Source organism: Amblyomma mixtum, chromosome 10 (genome assembly GCF_055824585.1).
Source record: "Amblyomma mixtum isolate Tamu chromosome 10, ASM5582458v1, whole genome shotgun sequence".
Taxonomy (NCBI): domain Eukaryota; kingdom Metazoa; phylum Arthropoda; class Arachnida; order Ixodida; family Ixodidae; genus Amblyomma; species Amblyomma mixtum.
In genome coordinates, this window is record NC_143021.1 from 147,169,209 (window position 1) to 147,187,126 (window position 17,918).

Below are 17,918 nucleotides of genomic sequence, written 5' to 3' on the forward strand. Positions count from 1 at the left end.
AATGCTGGCCACTATGGTTATGTTACCGTGCGTTGCTCACAGTGAGGCCCACCGGTTGCGGTTCGTATCTTTGGTGCTCCACTCAGAGTGACAGAATGTCCCAGAGAGGTGTGATTGTAAATTCTCCCTAACTTATTGAGACAAGGTTAATCTATGCAGACGTGACAGACTGAAGTCACACTGATACACGCTCAATGCATCCTAACGTTCAGACAAGAGGCGCTTGCTGGGAACTTTGCTTCACGCGCCTGCTTCGGCTTTCGCACGCTAACTGCTCACGGTTTCAGATCTGTGCCACTCTGGTATGGGCACTTGAACGACAGTAAAAACAGCGGTGTCGGCTTGCTCCTTAGAAGTCGCCTTCGGCAACTGTTTGCAGATAGTTGTTTTGAACACTGCGAAAGATACATTGGTGCCGTCTGTGCAGCTAAATTTTACAGAAAGGCGGACATTATGTACGTGGTAGAGCTGTGTGATTAGGCGATTAGTTAACTAAAATTAACTAATCAACATCTTTACTTTTGGTTTCAGGGGCAAACATTGTATTACAAAGTTGAAGGCCGTAAACATAAAATCAGAGTTGTATTTGTTTTGGGAATGTTTGGGGCACATTGCCCAAACAAATCTTTTTTTGGGTCCTCTTCTTATGAAGATCGTTTTTTATGTTTTTTTTATGGCTTACAGGAGCGCGCATTTTTGTTTTATGTAAGTCCAGGGGAATATTAAACAATTTGCGTGGCTCCGGTTCACAGCTATTTATATTAATAGTGAAATTAAATTAATTTTTAATTTAATTTAAATAATTTAATTTTACTTTCAAATTTTAATAGTTAAATTTTAGTAGCTTGAAAGTTTGATATGCCAGCAACGAGGAAACAAGAAACAAAAGCAAGCTCCTCTTCAGTAACTTTTGAAAGGGTGAACAAAATGAAGATTTTTGGACAAATGTTGGAAACTGGCACTGTTTCACTTGCATCGGTGACGACCAGTATTGAGGCCACCAGAAGAAAATAGCCCAGCCTAACTCAGAATCAACGTGAAATATGCTCAAAGGGCGATAGCATAATCAGCACCGCAGAGCTAACCGGGCACAGAGGCGTCACTGAAGTGCTCTTTGAGCGTATTCCTCTTTCAAATTCGTAATATATAGCTAAAGCAGAAACATCACGCTGCCAGGCCGGCAGTGTTTTCAACCGGAGTAAAGCTGCTTTTGGGTGACGTACCTTTTCGTTGTACTCAGGCCTCGAGGAGAGAAGGACCATGCTCGAAAGGAATCCTTGCGAGAACGCCAACAATGGCACCTTGGATGACTGGGTGGCGTTACGCACGGTGTCGACGGCCGCGGCTAAATCCAAACGCCCAATCTCGTGAAAGCTGGGTGAAGAGAAGAATACTATAAAACCAGCTTAAAGATATTTTGCTTTCGTTAGATGAATAAAGAATTGGTGGAAGCGCCATGAAAAAACATAACAGTAAAGAGGTTTTTTTTTATTCAGTACCTGCTCAGCTACTTAGGCATTAAAGCCTGCGGGATTATAGTTAATAAACAACATGGTACGACAAGTGGTTATAGCTGCAAGGCTAGGCAGAAAGCATCAATAAATTTAATTTGTGCAATATCACGCGGCAGAATGTTTGAGGGATATCTTTTCTGTGAAAACAAAAAATGCCAGAAGATGTCTCACCTAAACGTCGCATCCTTCTTCACCTAAGGGTGACCAATTTTCTTTGTGACATACAGCTTGTGCCTCGTAAGGCTGTTAACAATGTTCAAAAATAGACATTTCGAGTTATAAGGGCACTCTCATCGGCAGAGCATCATTAACAATAATGTTCATCAAAATGCAGCCTAGACGTGTTATTTGGCTGGCTGGTTAACTTTTAATGAAGAGTTACGTTTTCAACTACTGCATTTAAGCTACTCATTATCTCAGCTGTTAAAAGCCCCTATCTTTTGTATCCAAATGCGTTCCTATTTTGTTGCAAAGTCAGCCTAGGCGCCGCTGCAACGGAACAAATTTCGGAGCCGGCGCTTGAGCTGAGAGTACGCGAGCCAGCCTACAGACAAGCGTCACACAGCGGCGCGGCTGCCACGTGCTCTCTTTCCAGCGCTCTGAAGGGAATGGAGCTGCAAGCGCAGAGCACGCTACAGGGGACCCTCCGTGTTACGCGCACTAGTAGGCGAGACCAGCTCGTTTTGTGGCCGCGCGCTTCCTGTCCGCCTTAGTGGAGCTCCAAAATTCATTACGCTGCAGCAGCGACGACAATTAGCATTTTCTTAAGAGTATACACTTATATAGACATTGCGTACGCTTTGCTAGAAACATATAGATACATGACGCGCCCAGCTGTACCGGTTCAAAGCATACCTATCCAAAATATTTAATCGCTTGCTATACCTAAAACGCCTTAGCTGTATTCACTTGCCGACCAAGAGCTGACAATCCTGTATGCCTAAGCGAATGCTCTTCCCTCTGAGCAAAGACCTTTAGAGACCGGTAGCTGTCTTACGAGAAACACCCTGCATGTGCATTTGCTTTAGTGTGTATCTCAGGACTAATGCCAGTTTCGGAATGATCTCATCATCATCACCCGCCTGACTACGCCTTCTGCAGGATGAAAGCCTCTCCAATGTCTATCGAACTAACCCTGTCCTTTGTCAGCTGCGGCCAGCGTGTACCCACAAGGCGTAATGATGGATTCTGTTAAATTAATAGCAAATTTCTTCTGCGAGCGTTAAATTCGTTCCACTGGAGAGTTAGTTTAGCTTCAGTAATATTGACCTTTTTGCCGCAGTTTCATGAAGAACTAACAGCCTTGTTCTCTTTTTTCTTCGTTTATTGCTAACTCTATGCTAAAATAGTCCCAATATACGCATTTGGACTCAAGTATCAATCGTGCGATTGGGAAATACAATCGTTGTTTCACTTCACTTTTTTTGTGGTTTCGGAAGTTCGCTGAAACATGTTTCGGTTTTAATTTCTCTGGATTCTGCTTAGAGGCTCCAGATTGAAAAGAGAAGTTCACTTGGAGAAAGATTTTTATCAAGCAGTAACATTCCGAGCGGAGCTTAAAAAGAATAAGTATTTTAGGCAGTCCGTTGTCAACGCAGAGAAGAGAAAATTTTCAACCAGGTTTCGCCTCTCAAGAAGCTGTATTTTTCACTGGAGCCCCAGGAGAAAAAGCTGTTTTCTGACAGCTTCAAGACGCATGCAAGGAAGCCGTAGCCACATCATAAATATAACCGTGAGTTCTCATTGTATAAACGTACACCAAATGTACGATAGACTTTGCACTATGGCGATCGGTTGTTCCAGCAAATCTCACTAGTCACACAAATCCAGCAATCCTACTCGTACCAACAAGCGCCAAATCTTAGCTTGAATGAAAAAGAACTGCGATATTTTGATTAAGCATTATTTGGAGCTTGGGTACTCTGCATTTCAGAGCATTAACGATTAATAAAAAAATTCTCGCCTCCATTGCCAGTATCTGTCGTCCTTCTGGCTAATTCTTAGGTGGCGAGAGCGGTTTGCGATCTCCCTTGTGTTCATAGCCCACACGTCGTAGCCGTGGTCAGCCAGAAGGAAACCTACAAAGAAAGATAAGAACATTATGGAATATTTTATTCAGCATAAAATCTCATTTACAGAATTTTTACAGTTATCGTTACCGGTTGTTTATCTCAGTTGTCATTATTGTCGTGCTTCATGCAGGAAAGAGCTGAAATTTCTGAGCATAAACTTAATCGAAATAATTTTCCTTCATGGCCTATATTACGAAGCTGTATGCGCTGCTGATTAGCCCCAAACTTAACGAAAAAAAAAACGCAGCACTGTCTTAACAGAGACAGGCTGCAAACATGTCCGGGGCACTAGATTCCGACAGTCGTTCATTGCGCTTAGGAAAGGCAGTTTTTCCTAAGCAAATTGCAGTCAACATCAGTGCAGAAAGAGGACAAGATATCAAAAACACAATGCGTACAAGCAGTTCTTTTCTTAATATGGCAAGGGAAGGCCAGCTAACAGAGTAATTTCCAAAAGAAGCTATCCATTCGGCCTGCATTATTTCTCTTGGGAACCCCCTCTTACGGGTATTGAAATTACAGATTGTTTTCGTAGTGGCATGCAATAACAGCCGCAGCAGTGGACCCCCAAAGCTTCTCCGCATATAAACTATTAAGGACTGTTAGAACACAGCCGCGAGTGTCAATGTATGCTGCTGATCGAGAAATGTGTTGTTTAAAAGTTTACAAAAATCGGTCAAGATGGTTTTGTGGGGTTTAACGTCCCAAAGCGACTAAGGCTATGAGAGACGCCGTAGTGAAGGGCTCCGGAAATTTCGACCACCTGGGGTTTTTTAACGTGCACTGACATCGCACAGTACACGGGCCTCTAGAATTTCTCCTCCAAAGAAATTCTAGCCGCCGCGGCCGGGATCGAACCCACGTCTTTTGGGTCAGCAGCCGAGCACCATAGCCACTGAGCCACCGCGGCGGCTCAAGAGGTGAAATCATTGAGGCAGAATGGATCGCAATTTTGGGAAATTAATCTGTTATTCGCACTCTGCAGCACTGTTATAAATATTCCGCATATCTTGGAATATTTGTTGATAGCTTACTCCTTGTCTGCACGAATGGTCCCGCTGTGATTTCTTGGCAAAAATAGCATTTTTCTTAAGCACGATAAACCAAGGTTAGAAGAATCGCTTCGAGTATGTGTCCTCTGTCCCTGCTTTGACCTCACAGCGTACTTCTTCATATCATAACCCCTGCAGATAGGCATTATTTCCCACTTTCATGAAAGATCTGAAAATCTGTGCGCGTATAATTCAAATCCTCTATTTCACGCTAGTAACGCGAATCATTCCGGCATTATTGTAATTCAAGCACGATACCCACTTCTACGCTTACAGAGTTCCAATTGTATTTTTGAGCAAGCATTTTTACGACAAATAACTTCTGTTCTTCACAATCTGAAGCGGTTGCCGGAACAAAAAATCAGCTGCAGTGTCCTTTAGTAAAACATTCTAACGCGTGAGAGAAGAAAAGGTTAGGACACAAGACAGCACTTCCCAGGTTCACAGTAAACTTGGTGTCATTCACTTTATTCCTTGTTTTTGAACAGCGATCCTTCTTTCTAGCCACGAGATGCCCCTAGCATTCTGTCCATCAGGGATCTGAAATGTATCCAGCCACACTGACTTCGTGAAATCAGCTCTAGGCACATCGAGGTAAAGTTTGAACTAGAGTGTCTCCAATCATAGACGCCGTGCAACAAGGGGATAATGAAAGCTTCGAGAAGTGGTCAACTTTCAGTGAATCAAATAGAACTGTCAAAAACTTCTAGGCTGCTCTTCGTCGAGGATCTTAAGAACGCTGCAACGCTGCGTGTGTGTTCTCTCTTGTCCCCGTTTCGTTCGTGGTGCGACAGATTTTTGTATTATGTATCAACACCAACTAGCCCAAACTTCAGTACTTCTTCAGAGCATCTTAAGAACAACTGATCACGAGAAGCTGAGAGTTACATCTCTTTGCCTTCATCAAAGGGCATGGTATTAAGGCGGAAGCCTTTAATGCCTCATCGTTGTAAGCAGCAGTTGTCGACAGAAATGTCACGCTCTTCAGTTGGTCGAACCCGTCGTGACGTCACAGTGCGCGAATTTCAAACGGGGCTAATCCTACTTTGGCTAGAAACCATGCAACCAATTAAAGGGATCGTATATACTTCGTCTCACAAGATGTTTGCAGCACTACGGAAAGTAGAGCTCTCTCGTCCAATCAGGGCTGCAGAAACGCAGAAAATAGTCCCTCGAATGTTTGAGGAGTGTATGACTATTAATCAAAACAATAAGCATTGCAACTAAAAACATGATTTGGACAGGTATATGTAAATGGTAGGGAGTGTTTCAATCACTGCTGAAATTGCCAGACAAAGCCCGTACGGACACAGCTCTGCGGAGGCCTGCTGCGAGGTAGTGATGCGTCGCCACTTTCCAACATGGCGTCGGTCGAGTCTGTTGTGTCTCCTGTGTGCTCTACACCGACAGTGCGCTGTTTCCCCAAGCAGGCGAAGCAGGTAGCTTTAAATGTTCTTGAAGCGCTTCGCGTCGAGTGCGGAGGCCGTTGGTGTACAAATGCGCTCATCAAGAGGACGGCAAAACTCACGCAGGTGAGCGAGCGAACGCTTTACAAGTGGACAACGGAGACGTTGAACGCGAGCCGAGTGTTGTCACCGAAGAAGCGTTCTGGCGGAAGATGCCGCGAGCGGACGAAGAAGCTGGACGATTTTGACCTGAGCGTGTTGCGAAGGGTGGTACACACCTTTTTCCAGAGAGGGGAAATTCCAACTATCGCGAAGGTGGTTGCGCATTTCGAAGAGGACGAAACGCTACCGACCGTGTCCGCAGCGACAATGCAGAGGATGTTGAAGAAACTTGGCTTCCGATACAAGAAGCGCTCTCGGAATGCGATGTTAATTCGAAGCGACGCACATTGTGCAGTGTCGCCGCCGGTACCTGCGCCAGATAGCGGAGCTGCGACGCCAGGGTAGGCCTATTTTCTTCACCGACGAAACGTGGGTAAACGCCGGCCACATGCGAAGTCGAGCGTGGACTGACTGCACCATCCAATCTGCACACCAAGCGCATCAATCCGGACTGTCGACTGGTCTACAAAACCCCAGTGGAAGAGGTGGCAGGCTTATTGTGACGCATTGCGGTAGTGAGCAAGGTTTTGTCGAAGGCGCAGCGGAAGTTTTCCGAGCGAAGAAAAACTCGGGCGATTACCACGAGGAAATGAACGGGGAACACTACGAAAACTGGTTCTCTAGGACACTTCTCCCACTACTACCACCCGGCAGCGTTATAGTGATGGACAACGCGCCATATCATTCTGTGAAGCAGGATAAAGTACTGCGGATGAGTAGCCTCAAAAAGGACATACAGGCTTGGCTGTCCGGAAAAGGTGTCGCGTGGAGCAGCGGCATGGTGAAGGCCGAGCTCATGCAGCTTGTCAGCAGTGTGAACACAGGTGGGGAGCGATACCGTGTCGACTGCATTGCTGAAGCTGCTGGCCATCTCGTTGTGCGCCTGCCACCGTACCACTGCCAACTGAACCCAATAGAGCTTGTCTGGAGCGACTTCAAGGGTTTCATGGCCAGCCAAAACAAGACGTTTAAGCTCCAAGACATCGAGCCTCTGGTTTGGCAAGGCATCACGCAAGTGACTGTTGACAAATGGAAGAATTACGTGCAGCATATTATCAGTGAGGATGATGTGATGAGAAAACTGGACCACATCATCGACGATGTTGTTGACCAGGGACCGGCCATTGTTGTCAACCTGGAGGACGATAAAACCAGCAGTGCTGAATTCAGTTCTTATGAGGACGATGAGATGATCGAGCCCGTTTAACGTGCGTTGCCTCTCGCGCAGCACATGGGCTTGTTTTGCATTTCGCCACCATCGACACTCGGCTGCCTCGGCACGCTGGAGTAAATAAATTTATATGCACATGACCCGATTACTGAAATTTACTGCGACGCGACACCAGACGAACTGATGAGAACAGGTTGCGACAAAAAAAAAAAAAAACAGTGGGGCTAGTCCCTTTGGAACGGGCGTCCGCCTGTCCAAAAACAAACAAAAAAGAATAAAAAGACATCACGCGCCACCTGCTAGAGGTAGAAAGAAGCCACCTGGACATCAGGTGGATCGAGCCACAGGCGCGTAGGAACACACTAATGTAGTGCGCGCCATCCTGATTGGACGAGAGAGCTGTACCTTTCGTAGTGCTGCAAACATCTTGTGAGACGGAGTATAGTGATGCTCCAAGTAAGTGGGAATGAGTTTAGTTAATTGCCTTATTACCCAATTAGCCTAATCAACCTTCCTAGTCAGACTAGGGAAATAAATAAAACCGAGTAGGAAATTCGTCGAGCTCGGGAATCGAACACCGGTCTCCGGAGCGCGAGGCAAGCATGCTAACCACACCGCCATGCCAGCTCGATGGTTTGGAATGAAGAAAGGCGCGTCTAGAGAATACGGTGTCTTCGCTCACTCTCATCTCCCTCCCTTCCCGTTACGGCGAAGTTTTGGTGTCCACCGAGATATGAGAGAAAGATTCCCTTTCCTAAAAAAACAATTTACTGACGCGCAAGGCCTAGAACCGAACTGGCGGTGGCGTTCTGTGGACTCCCTGGCAGCGTTGCAAGACGCTGTCGCGTTCCACTCTTAGAGGCGAAGCTGAACCTGTTAACAGCACAGTAGTGACACAAGCAGCAACACCGCGCTTAATGCTTTCGCCTCACCGCACTTTAGGTCAACAAAGTGCCCCCCCCCCCCCCCCCCCTGAATTTTTACTTACGAAAGGCTGACCGTACATAGCGGCATCGCAGGCAATCCGCGCAAACGAGGCCGCGCGAGAACCTTTTCAAACGGCTACGATTGTGCGTCTATCGCAATTTAGATAGTGAACGTCTTCGGAAGGTTCAGAACATTTGCTTGGGAGATCACGCTTTCCCCGTAAAACTCAGGCCAGTTTTTGAACCCCCATCTACTGCCCTTGGACGCTATCCTAGACCCTCAGATCCACCCGGTGCAGCGACTTTGTGGTGTCGCCTCTGGCTTGGTCTCGTATTCACGAACCACTATTCGTTTTTTATAGGCATATGGCATCCGTGTTCGATCTAAAGGTGCGACGTGACCAAAGCATGCATTCTCTGTGCGTGTCTCGCATAGAGTGCTGAAAGGCAGTCTGTATGACGTGTGCTGGAATGCTGTCACCAACGCCTACTGATGGAGACGAAGATTCCAGGACAGCGGATGCTGCGGCCATCGGTGGTGATAGCACGCCAACCGCTCTTACGTTTCTCTAGAGCTCCGGGTCTGCATCATTTGCTGTGACTTCACCATAAGCTTCCTGCTTAGCGGCTTCATTTTCGCTTACCTCCCCTTTCCCCTTCAGCCTTCGACACCCTTCCTCCTCTTTCTCAGTGCAGGGTCGCAAAGCGATTTCTTCTCCCAGTTAACCTTCCCAAGTTCCTTCTTATTATTCTTCTTCCATCCTCCTTCAAGTGTCTACATAGTTTTTCTCTCATAGCTGAATCAAAAATTACTCTGCTTTGAGAGCAGTGAGCTCAAAGCCGGTTAAGGATAAAAACAGCGCATAAAGATCTGCGGTGAAAGCTTAAGAAATATGAGCATTGAAGTGGTACACTAGATACTGTCCATAATTTGCAAAATGGTACAACTCCGAGCAACTGGTGACAGGAAAAAAAAATTCCTGCTATTAAGGGCAAGAAATGGCTCAGCAACTCTGTCACTTTTTCGGTGTACACCTCAACCGCAGCAGAGTTAGAGTAGGAAGGAAGGATTGAGGAAAGGAAGGAAGGAAGGAAGGAAGGAAGGAAGGAAGGAAGGAAGGAAGGAAGGAAGGAAGAAAGGAAGAAAGGAAGAAAGGAAGAAAGGAAGAAAGGAAGAAAGGAAGAAAGGAAGAAAGGAAGGAAGGAAGGAAGGAGTTAAAGAATCCCTCGAAGCTGCATCACAGCTGAATGGGCAAGGAGCGAGATTTTGAGCGCGTTACTGTGCGAAAGTACCAAGAAAAACAGCGGTAAAATAGGCCGTGAGAAAGCGAAAAAGAACTGTGGGGCTTCAACTCGGCTGAACCTAGTTATACTGAGCGAAAGCATCTGCAGCCATTTTACGCTTCCGATACTTTTGCTCTCTGAACGGGTGTTTCTCTAGGCGAGCCTCGCGTTATTCACCTGTTTCATTCAGTTTACTACCCCGCTTTCTTTCTCTATGCCTTGCCAACGCCGCTTCATAGCGCTCTTTGTAGTAGGGCTCGTCTGAAGCAGCCCGACGTATTTCTTCCTCCGCCGACAAACTCGGCCCGGTGGCGGGCTCCGGATCCATGGCTGAGCGTCAGTTAGGCGGTGTTGTGATCGAAGGACCAGTTAGCGGTGACAGACGAGCCAGGCAGGTGCTATGGAGCAACCGGTTGCTCAGAGAAGACGCAAGAAACGCTGGCGTGGGGGGCGGCTTCTGGCGACGGCGTCGCCGTGAACAAAGACATCTAATCCTCTTCGCCGATGATGCTGAATGCGGCGCTTCTCCCGCATTTCGCTTTCCTGTGGACCAGCAGAGGAGACACCCTAGCGGCGGTGCCAACCCACCACCCGCTTGCCCCTGAGCGGCCAAACAAAGCGGGGGTAGACACGGCTAATTCGTCCTTGCCTACACTGATGTAAGTCGGCAGTTCTCGCGTCTCCCACGGCAGGGTCGCCGGATAAGGAGCCAACCACCCTTCGGACCTGGTCGGCCTGCTGGAAAGCGCGGTCCGTGACTGCAAGGCGCGAAGGCTCCTCCTTGCCTGTGTGTTTCTGTGGGCGTGCCCGGTTACGTGGTGAGGGCGCAGCCTATGAAGAGGATAGAGGCCTATTGGACGCTCGACCAGCTATCGGATTCCCAAGCTAGGTGCCTGGGGAATATCAATGGTACTTAAGCCGCAATCTGTAGTGTGTCACAGCGCTTCTTTTCTGACTCTTCTGGCCTCCAGGTTATTTTGTAGATATGCAAAATAAACCTTCAAGTTTGCTGATTATCCTGCAGGCTTCCCTCCATAGTATGCGTACTTCATCGCCATGCGGTAAAGACCCCGGTCCCGATCAACCAAGCATTTCAGCTGCGAGTGCCTATTTGTTTAGCAGGGAGTGAGTCATGTTGCTATCCCGTGGCACAACTCGCCAGGCCAGCGGTCGGAGCAGCAGCGATTCGATCGGCGAGTCTCGTAGTTAGTCTCGTGGTATAGAAGCTGTCGAGGCGAGTGGTCGGAGCGCGCGAGCGGCGCAGCTGTGTGGAGTCACATGGTACACGTCAGAGCCACACCCCTGGCGAGCCTCAAATTTAGAGGTGAAATCTGGAAATCATTTGACCTTCAGGTTTAGCTTGGGAAATTTTGAGCTTTATGTCTAGAAACCCATCTGAATACACGCACCGGCCCTCGTCTGGTGCGCGTTGGAGACACATGCAATGAAAGACCAGAGATCGGTCGGCTCTATAAATTCCCGAATTACGCGAGTGCTTTGACTTTTTGAAAGATGCCGATGCAGCTTTGTGAGCAGTGTATCCAGCATTCATTATGTTTGTCACGAAAGGATTTATGCCTTCAATTACCTGCGCTTTGCTGCGGGAAGTTAAGGAACCATGACCCAGAATCACAGAGTACTCCTGGCACCAGCAAAACGGGCTTGCTTTGCGTGGAGCCCTCCGTTGACGTGGTGCCATTCCCTTGTTCAAGCCTCCGCACTCTATCCACATCCAAAACGTATTCGTCCTCTGTCGTGGCCTGGTGTGTCTCGCAGGAGTAGCCGAAGTTTCGGACCAACTCGCACTGCGAACGTGAGAAAGCAATTTATTGTTTGCAAACACCGTATGGTCACCCAAAGTTATATGCTTTTGAAATCTTTGTACAGTTAAGATTGCCGCAGGTTTTATTTAAAACCAGTACTCGAACAAGTTCCCAAAATGGCTTGAAAACCTTCTCCTATGACTACACGCGAAGAGAGCAAAGCAGTGTGCGGCTGGCCAGTTTATGCATGGCAGGCAGATTCGAGTGATTTTAACGGCCTAGGCTCCTCATAAGTTGTTAAACAATTCACAGATGGGGCAAATTCTTATATATGTAATTCTTGAAATCTTGTTGACATTACAGGGCAGTTTTTTTTCTACAACATAAACTTCATGATTGCCATTAAGGGAAAGGGTTGTGTCTCTGTACAGCCGCCCAGCGAAACATTTGACGCCTTCAGTGAGCCAAGAGTGAGAAACTCCTCTCTGAAGAGAGGCAAGAAGGCAAAATCATGCCAAGCTCTCCTTGGCTTGGATGTTTAAAGAAGTTCTCCTCTCTCTGCATGCAGAAGAAAATGACAGCCCCCCAAACTGATAATAGTACTAATAATTACTATTATTATTATTTTTATTACAAAGTGGCAATAAACATTATTATTATTATTTAATTATTTATTTTTATTTTTATGTTGACTTATACTCTGGGTTTAGAGTTTAATTTCTGAATACTTATGCTGTTAACCTGTGTTTTCCAATATTTTTTTTTGCTCTCGCTTGGGTGGACCGAGAAGCGTTGCTATATCTATTGCCTTTTTTGTAGTCCCGGCCGTAACTGCTGGGCCCAGTCACTCAAGCCTCTTGTTGGGTTTGACGGGCCTGAACCATATTGTATCATCTACAAAGTGGCAATAAACATTATTATTATTATTATTAACAACGTTTATTTTCCACCACAAGGAGGTAGGAGCAGCAAGAAAAAGCCAGGGTTCTTGCATGACAAGCTCTCGCCTCTCCGAAACAAAAAGACATGATACACTACAAAAGGCAAACTGCATAAGGATTTCAAAAAGCATTCAATAGCAGGACATTGAAAGAAAACAAAAGTGCACAACAACGAGCAATTAGATAGGCAACCGTTAGGAGCCTGTGTGTCCCAACCGGTATGAGTACGCAGCAGCCTTGGAAATCAGGATCAGTGCCTCAGGCGACTCTGCAGCAAAAGTTCATCATAGCGGAGGCAGGGTGCTGCTGTTACATTTGCTCTTCCTGACCAAAGCGAGGATGTGTTTTGGAGAAGTTGGCTGTAAATTGGGACGCACGAAAAATTGTCCAAACGACCAATACTGATGAAGCGGAAGCTGAGCGCTATCAGTTTGAAACTGGAATCAATATACGCGGTAGCACACGTGCAGATACAAACTCCAAAATATATTTAAACAACTCAAGCAAACTCTGAACAAATACTAAATTACTGGAGTTAAACAGCTGGGGATGCAGTTTCTCTGCGTCACAGTAAAATCGAAGTAAGGTATTTTTGTCTGGGCTAGTCCGTACATGGTTCAAACTGAAGGCACAACGCACGAAAGACGGGAAGGATGGACGGACTGGACAGCGCTGTGTTTGCCTCTGCTTTAGTCCCGTCCTTCGTGCGTTGTGCCTTCAATTTGAACAGTAATATCGCCCTCTAAAGTAAGAAACGGTAACAGCAATGAAATTACAGGTGTTCCTATGTATCAGACGAGGGTTTAGTTGTACGTCACTGGTACCAGTCTTTTTTGGCAGTTTTTGAGATGAATAGGCACTATGGGGAACAGAAGCGCCTAAGACAAGCAAGCACGCAGAAAAATGCCGCTGGCGGAGATACTATTGTTTTTCTTTATAGCTTTGTGCATTCCTGCTAGAGGGGTGCTCGTCCTAGAATTTCGCTGGAACTGTGTTCTAATCCTTCAGCTTGATGCTGGGAGCCACGCTCTGGCAGCCTGCAGCGGTGAGCTTCTGCAAAAACGAAAAATAGCTGCAGCTTTCCGGCGCATTCTCGTAGTACCGGCAAACGCCTGGAAGCGCACCGGCTGGTCGATTCATCTTGCGGGCTGCTTCAGGCGCCAAGCACAGTGGGGCACAGAGCCGACGCTGCTTCTCAAGTAGTCCAAGGCATGCGAAATGCCTTTGAGCGGTGCCTTTGCTTTAGGCGATGCCTTTGAGCTAGCGGCACGCCTCGGATACTTCTCTATCTTATAGTGCTTAATATCCACGATTTGTTTGTTTTAGTTACCAAAAGCAAACTCACCGTAGTCATATCTTTTTGGCGGTCCACGTCAGTGGCCAGGCCTCTCGGGATGGCTAAAGAAAACAGTAAAGCTATGATCAATGAGGAAAAGCTCGGGAGTTGTCGCAGTTGTCCCATGCTGGCGGCAGTGAGCTGGGTGACTGGAGCGGCCGCTTATTAAGGTATTAGAGCTGCCATGTTGGACCTACAAACATTCCTTTCTATTCACAGCTTTTACCATGCTGGTCTAGTGCTTATCATTGATTTGCATTTAAAATTCTGGCTCAGCAACATCGCTTTAGTGACAGGTGCTCCGGCCGAGCGCCGCTGCTTGTTTAAAGCGCTGACTGGTTCATCGACTTCTACGGTCCTTGAACACATGTTCAGTTGTGCATAACAATGGGGTTTAACTGTGCATTTAAGCATAGCTAAAAGTAACAAGAACCAACAAAAAAACACATCAGCATAGAGCTATTACTTTTATTTTAATATTTATTTTATTTTACTTTCTTTAACAGACCAATACTTGTTACCCTAGAACAATAGAATATATAGACAGGGCATGAAATAATCAGGAGCTCCTGAAACAGAGCCTTATTACCAAGTCTGTGAGGTAAATTTAATTCATCTCTCATGCACGTTCCTTAGGTATACGTCATAACCTTTAAGAGTCTTATAAATCTTACATCATAAGCCAAAATCCTGAGGGAATCATAAAAGAGCCTCATGTTGCTTCTTTCTACTTGGAATGAGTTAAGTTTAGCTAAAATAGCAGATTATGTGAATATTAGGTAACTATTAGGGCTGAAGCAAGGAGTGGTGTTCCTGCACGCAGCCACATGTTGTTGCTTCCAATCTTCTGTATGCGAAGGAATGTGGACGTTTTATCTCCGTATTTCGGCATGTTTATATTGGTTGATTATTACCAAACAAAACAAAGTTCAAGAGCTTGATTTCACCGAAGAAAAGATACAAAACAATAACCATTATTTTACAGCTGCACTTAGATTGTCCCACTGCGGGTGTGCATTCGTGCTGTTCGAGAAGTTTTGACGTCATTATAAGAGAAACAGCGGAAAAGAGGTTGACAAAAAGAGGACGCTCTGGATGAGCGCTGTCCTGTTTAGCTTTAGATTTGATCTGATGCACAAATCCACGGAACAAATACAAGGAAGCTTGACAGCAAAACAAACCTGCATGCACTTGTTGTGTTCAACCCCCTCGATGCACCCAGCGATGACGTAGCGTGTTCGACATGTCTGCTTAGATTCCTCGCGTTTTGACGTTTCAGCGCAAGAAATTGTTTTTAGAATAAGTTACTGTACAATTGTTTCAAGCCTTCTATGTTAAAATCGGTCTAGGTGATGCATTGAAAAAGGACGTTAGTGGGCAGAAACATATATGCAGATATTTTTGGCACGCAACGGACCAAATGCGCACAGAAAAACAAACAGCCCTATCGAGGAAGGCTACCGAATAGACTCGAACGCAAAACATAACGCATCACAAAGGCATACACTCTGTGCGTTCCGAAACCACAAAAGTAGCAGTGCTTTCAGAAATATTTGCTGGATTCAGGGTATTGTGAGTTCATAAACTGATCGAAAAAATTTCTCTCCTGCGGTTTCTGCGTACATAAATTCTCTATTTTGCTCCTTGTCCTTCGATGTGTGTGAAAAAAAATCCTGTTTTTAACAAGTTGCGGGTAACGTTGCACTATTTCCTAGCTATTACATGAGCAAGGGCCCTTGAAAGGGTAATGAGTTTCTTAAGTAGCTATTTCACAGGAGTTTCTTTTAGCGGCGCTTCAGTTATATTTTACATGATGAATTTTGATGCTAACGGCGTGCTTCAGCAGATAGTCCGGCTGTGGCACAGCCATTACGCATGAGCATGACTCTTTACTTGGAAAAATCTCTGTGCAACTGAAGGCTTACATGTTATGGTCGTATAGGACGTTCAAAGACTAATGACTCGATGAGATATCTTGTTATTGCTTTAATGACCACATGGGGCAAAAAACCGCCAGAACAACCTTCGGCTGCGGTTTGATGTCCTTCCTGGCCACATATTGGACAGTAGGCGTTATCAATTTTACTTTGAACTTCTTCTCTTTTCATCTGGATAGCTTCATTCAGGAACATGCTGATTGTCTTATGTAATTCTTTTTTACTCGAGAGTACATGGCGTAGCTGACAACATCGTTTGCTTAAATCAACCATTAAGCCTTTCACTGAGCGCGCCATGTCATTTGCTGAGCGTGTAGTATTTTCTACTTCATGAAGGGCACCAGTACACAAAGGGTTCCCTGCATAAACATCGTTTTACACGTCAAGCACTAAAGCATCCATCCCGCCGCGATGGCTCAGTGGTTACGGCGCTCGGCTGCTCTCCCGAAAAACGCGGGTTCGATCCCTGCCGCGGCGGCTCGAATTTCTTTGGAGGAGAAATTCTAGAAGCCCGTGTACTGTGCGACGTCAGTGCACGTTAAAGAACCCCATGTGGTCGAAATTTTCACTACGGCGTCCTTCATAGCCTGAGTCGCTTTGGGGCGTTAAACCGCAGTAAACCAAACCAACTAAAGCATCCGGTTGGCATGACTGATCGTTCTGAGGTATGAACACCGTCTGGATGACATACGTGTGCACGAACAACGACACCTACACGTGTGTGCCACCGACACCGCAATAACGGTCCTCGCGAAAAGCGTGCAGCTGCGATTCGCGAAAGCCTGCCACAATAGTAGGCATCAGTGATTGTTAACTAAGCTGCCGTGCCAAGCGGTTACAAGGCTTAGGTTGCCCTCGTTTATTCTCTGAAACCTAACCTCAGCCCACACACGTGCTAATTCTGGTAGGCGCATATGTCCGGGGCTCATATAGCACAATGAACTGGCTAAGCCATTTCCTGTGAACAGGTTAACTACATTACAGTATGCGCGAATTACGAACTCCACTGGGCCTACCTGAGTCATCAGAGTTGAACACAAAGACGTCATAAGTGTAACAGCCATCTGGAACTGATTTTGGCGCGCGCAGTATGTTTCTCTCACTTTCTAATCAGACAGCCTGTCAAAATCAGAGCACGTGAAGGTTATAGGACCCGTGAACTACGACGTCCACGTTAGTATTTTGAATCAATAGACCGTGTGCTAAATCCTTATTATTTAATGTATATATTAATGATTTAGTACAGATTGACTCCGAAACAGAATACGTAATATACGCTGACGACACTACTTTATTTCTGTCCGGCACCAACGCAAATGATATAGTACAAAAAAGGCTAACAGCGTGTTGGGTAAACTTAACTCATGGTCTGGAAAAACTTCCCTACTAATTAACACACGTAAAACGAAGGCGATATTTTTTAGAGCTAAAAATGTGAAATGGGCTGTACATGCAGATTTAGTATTGGGTGGTAATATAATAGAAAAAACTAATGTTGTTAAAACACTTGACGTTCAGTTCAATGAATTTATATTATGGGACTACCACATCGAGCTAATGGAGAGCTAGCTCGCATGGTCGGCATACTCAGAAGGTTAAAGTGCATGGTACCTACTAGGACAAAACGTATTTACCATGCCCTCTTTGACTCTCATGTTAAATATTGTCAGTTTGTTTGGAGTACAATGACGCAAACTAATATTCAGAAGGTTTTAACATTACAAAAAATGCATTCAGAGCAATTGCAGGTGCTACATACTTAGCACCTACGAGTACTCTCTTTGCAAAATACCGCATTATGGATGCAAGGGTTATTCATCAGTACGGTGTAATTCACCAGTACAAATCTCAGGTACATAGTGACACCACATTTTTTGCTGACCTTGCGAATCTAAGAAAAAATACCACTGTTCACAACGCAAGACACTACGAATATTAGTACGTACCTTGTCCACGCACAAATAATGGTTTTCAAACTCTCAGGTATGTGTTACCGTCCTTCCTTAATAGAAACACTTTCACTAATCTATCCCTTCTTTTCGTTTCCTATGACACTGTCAGAAATAGGTTCTTACAAAAGAATGAATAATATCTAATTGTAAAAGAAACAAAATATCCATGTTCTGTGATTAAACTATCATTTTCGTGCGTGTGACAGTACAGAGACTCTTCTGGTGATCTGTTATGAAGATATTGTACGTATTTGTCATTTCATCCCTTCTCTTGTTATTGTTTTACTGCTGTGTGTCATCGCCGTGCCAAACCGCTACGGGAGATGGGAACTTTGTCAAGCCGCGTGCGCGGCTTTTTTTTCTTTCTCCTTAGCCATTGTACATGACTAAAATAAACAAACT

General features: G+C 45.6%; 1 protein-coding gene across 1 annotated transcript in view; it reads right to left on the reverse strand.

The window, feature by feature from the left end:
• The window catches only part of LOC149327242 (lysosomal acid lipase/cholesteryl ester hydrolase-like), a 77,134-nt gene that overhangs the window by 16,215 nt on the left and 43,001 nt on the right, over window positions 1-17,918 (reverse strand). Inside the window, exons 4-7 of the mRNA XM_089564824.1 lie at window positions 13,637-13,689; window positions 11,176-11,392; window positions 3,478-3,592; window positions 1,224-1,374 (exon numbers count right to left, since the gene is read on the reverse strand). Of these exons, the coding sequence (XP_089420950.1) occupies window positions 1,224-1,374; window positions 3,478-3,592; window positions 11,176-11,392; window positions 13,637-13,689 (536 nt within the window). The remainder of the gene's footprint in view (window positions 1-1,223; window positions 1,375-3,477; window positions 3,593-11,175; window positions 11,393-13,636; window positions 13,690-17,918) is intronic.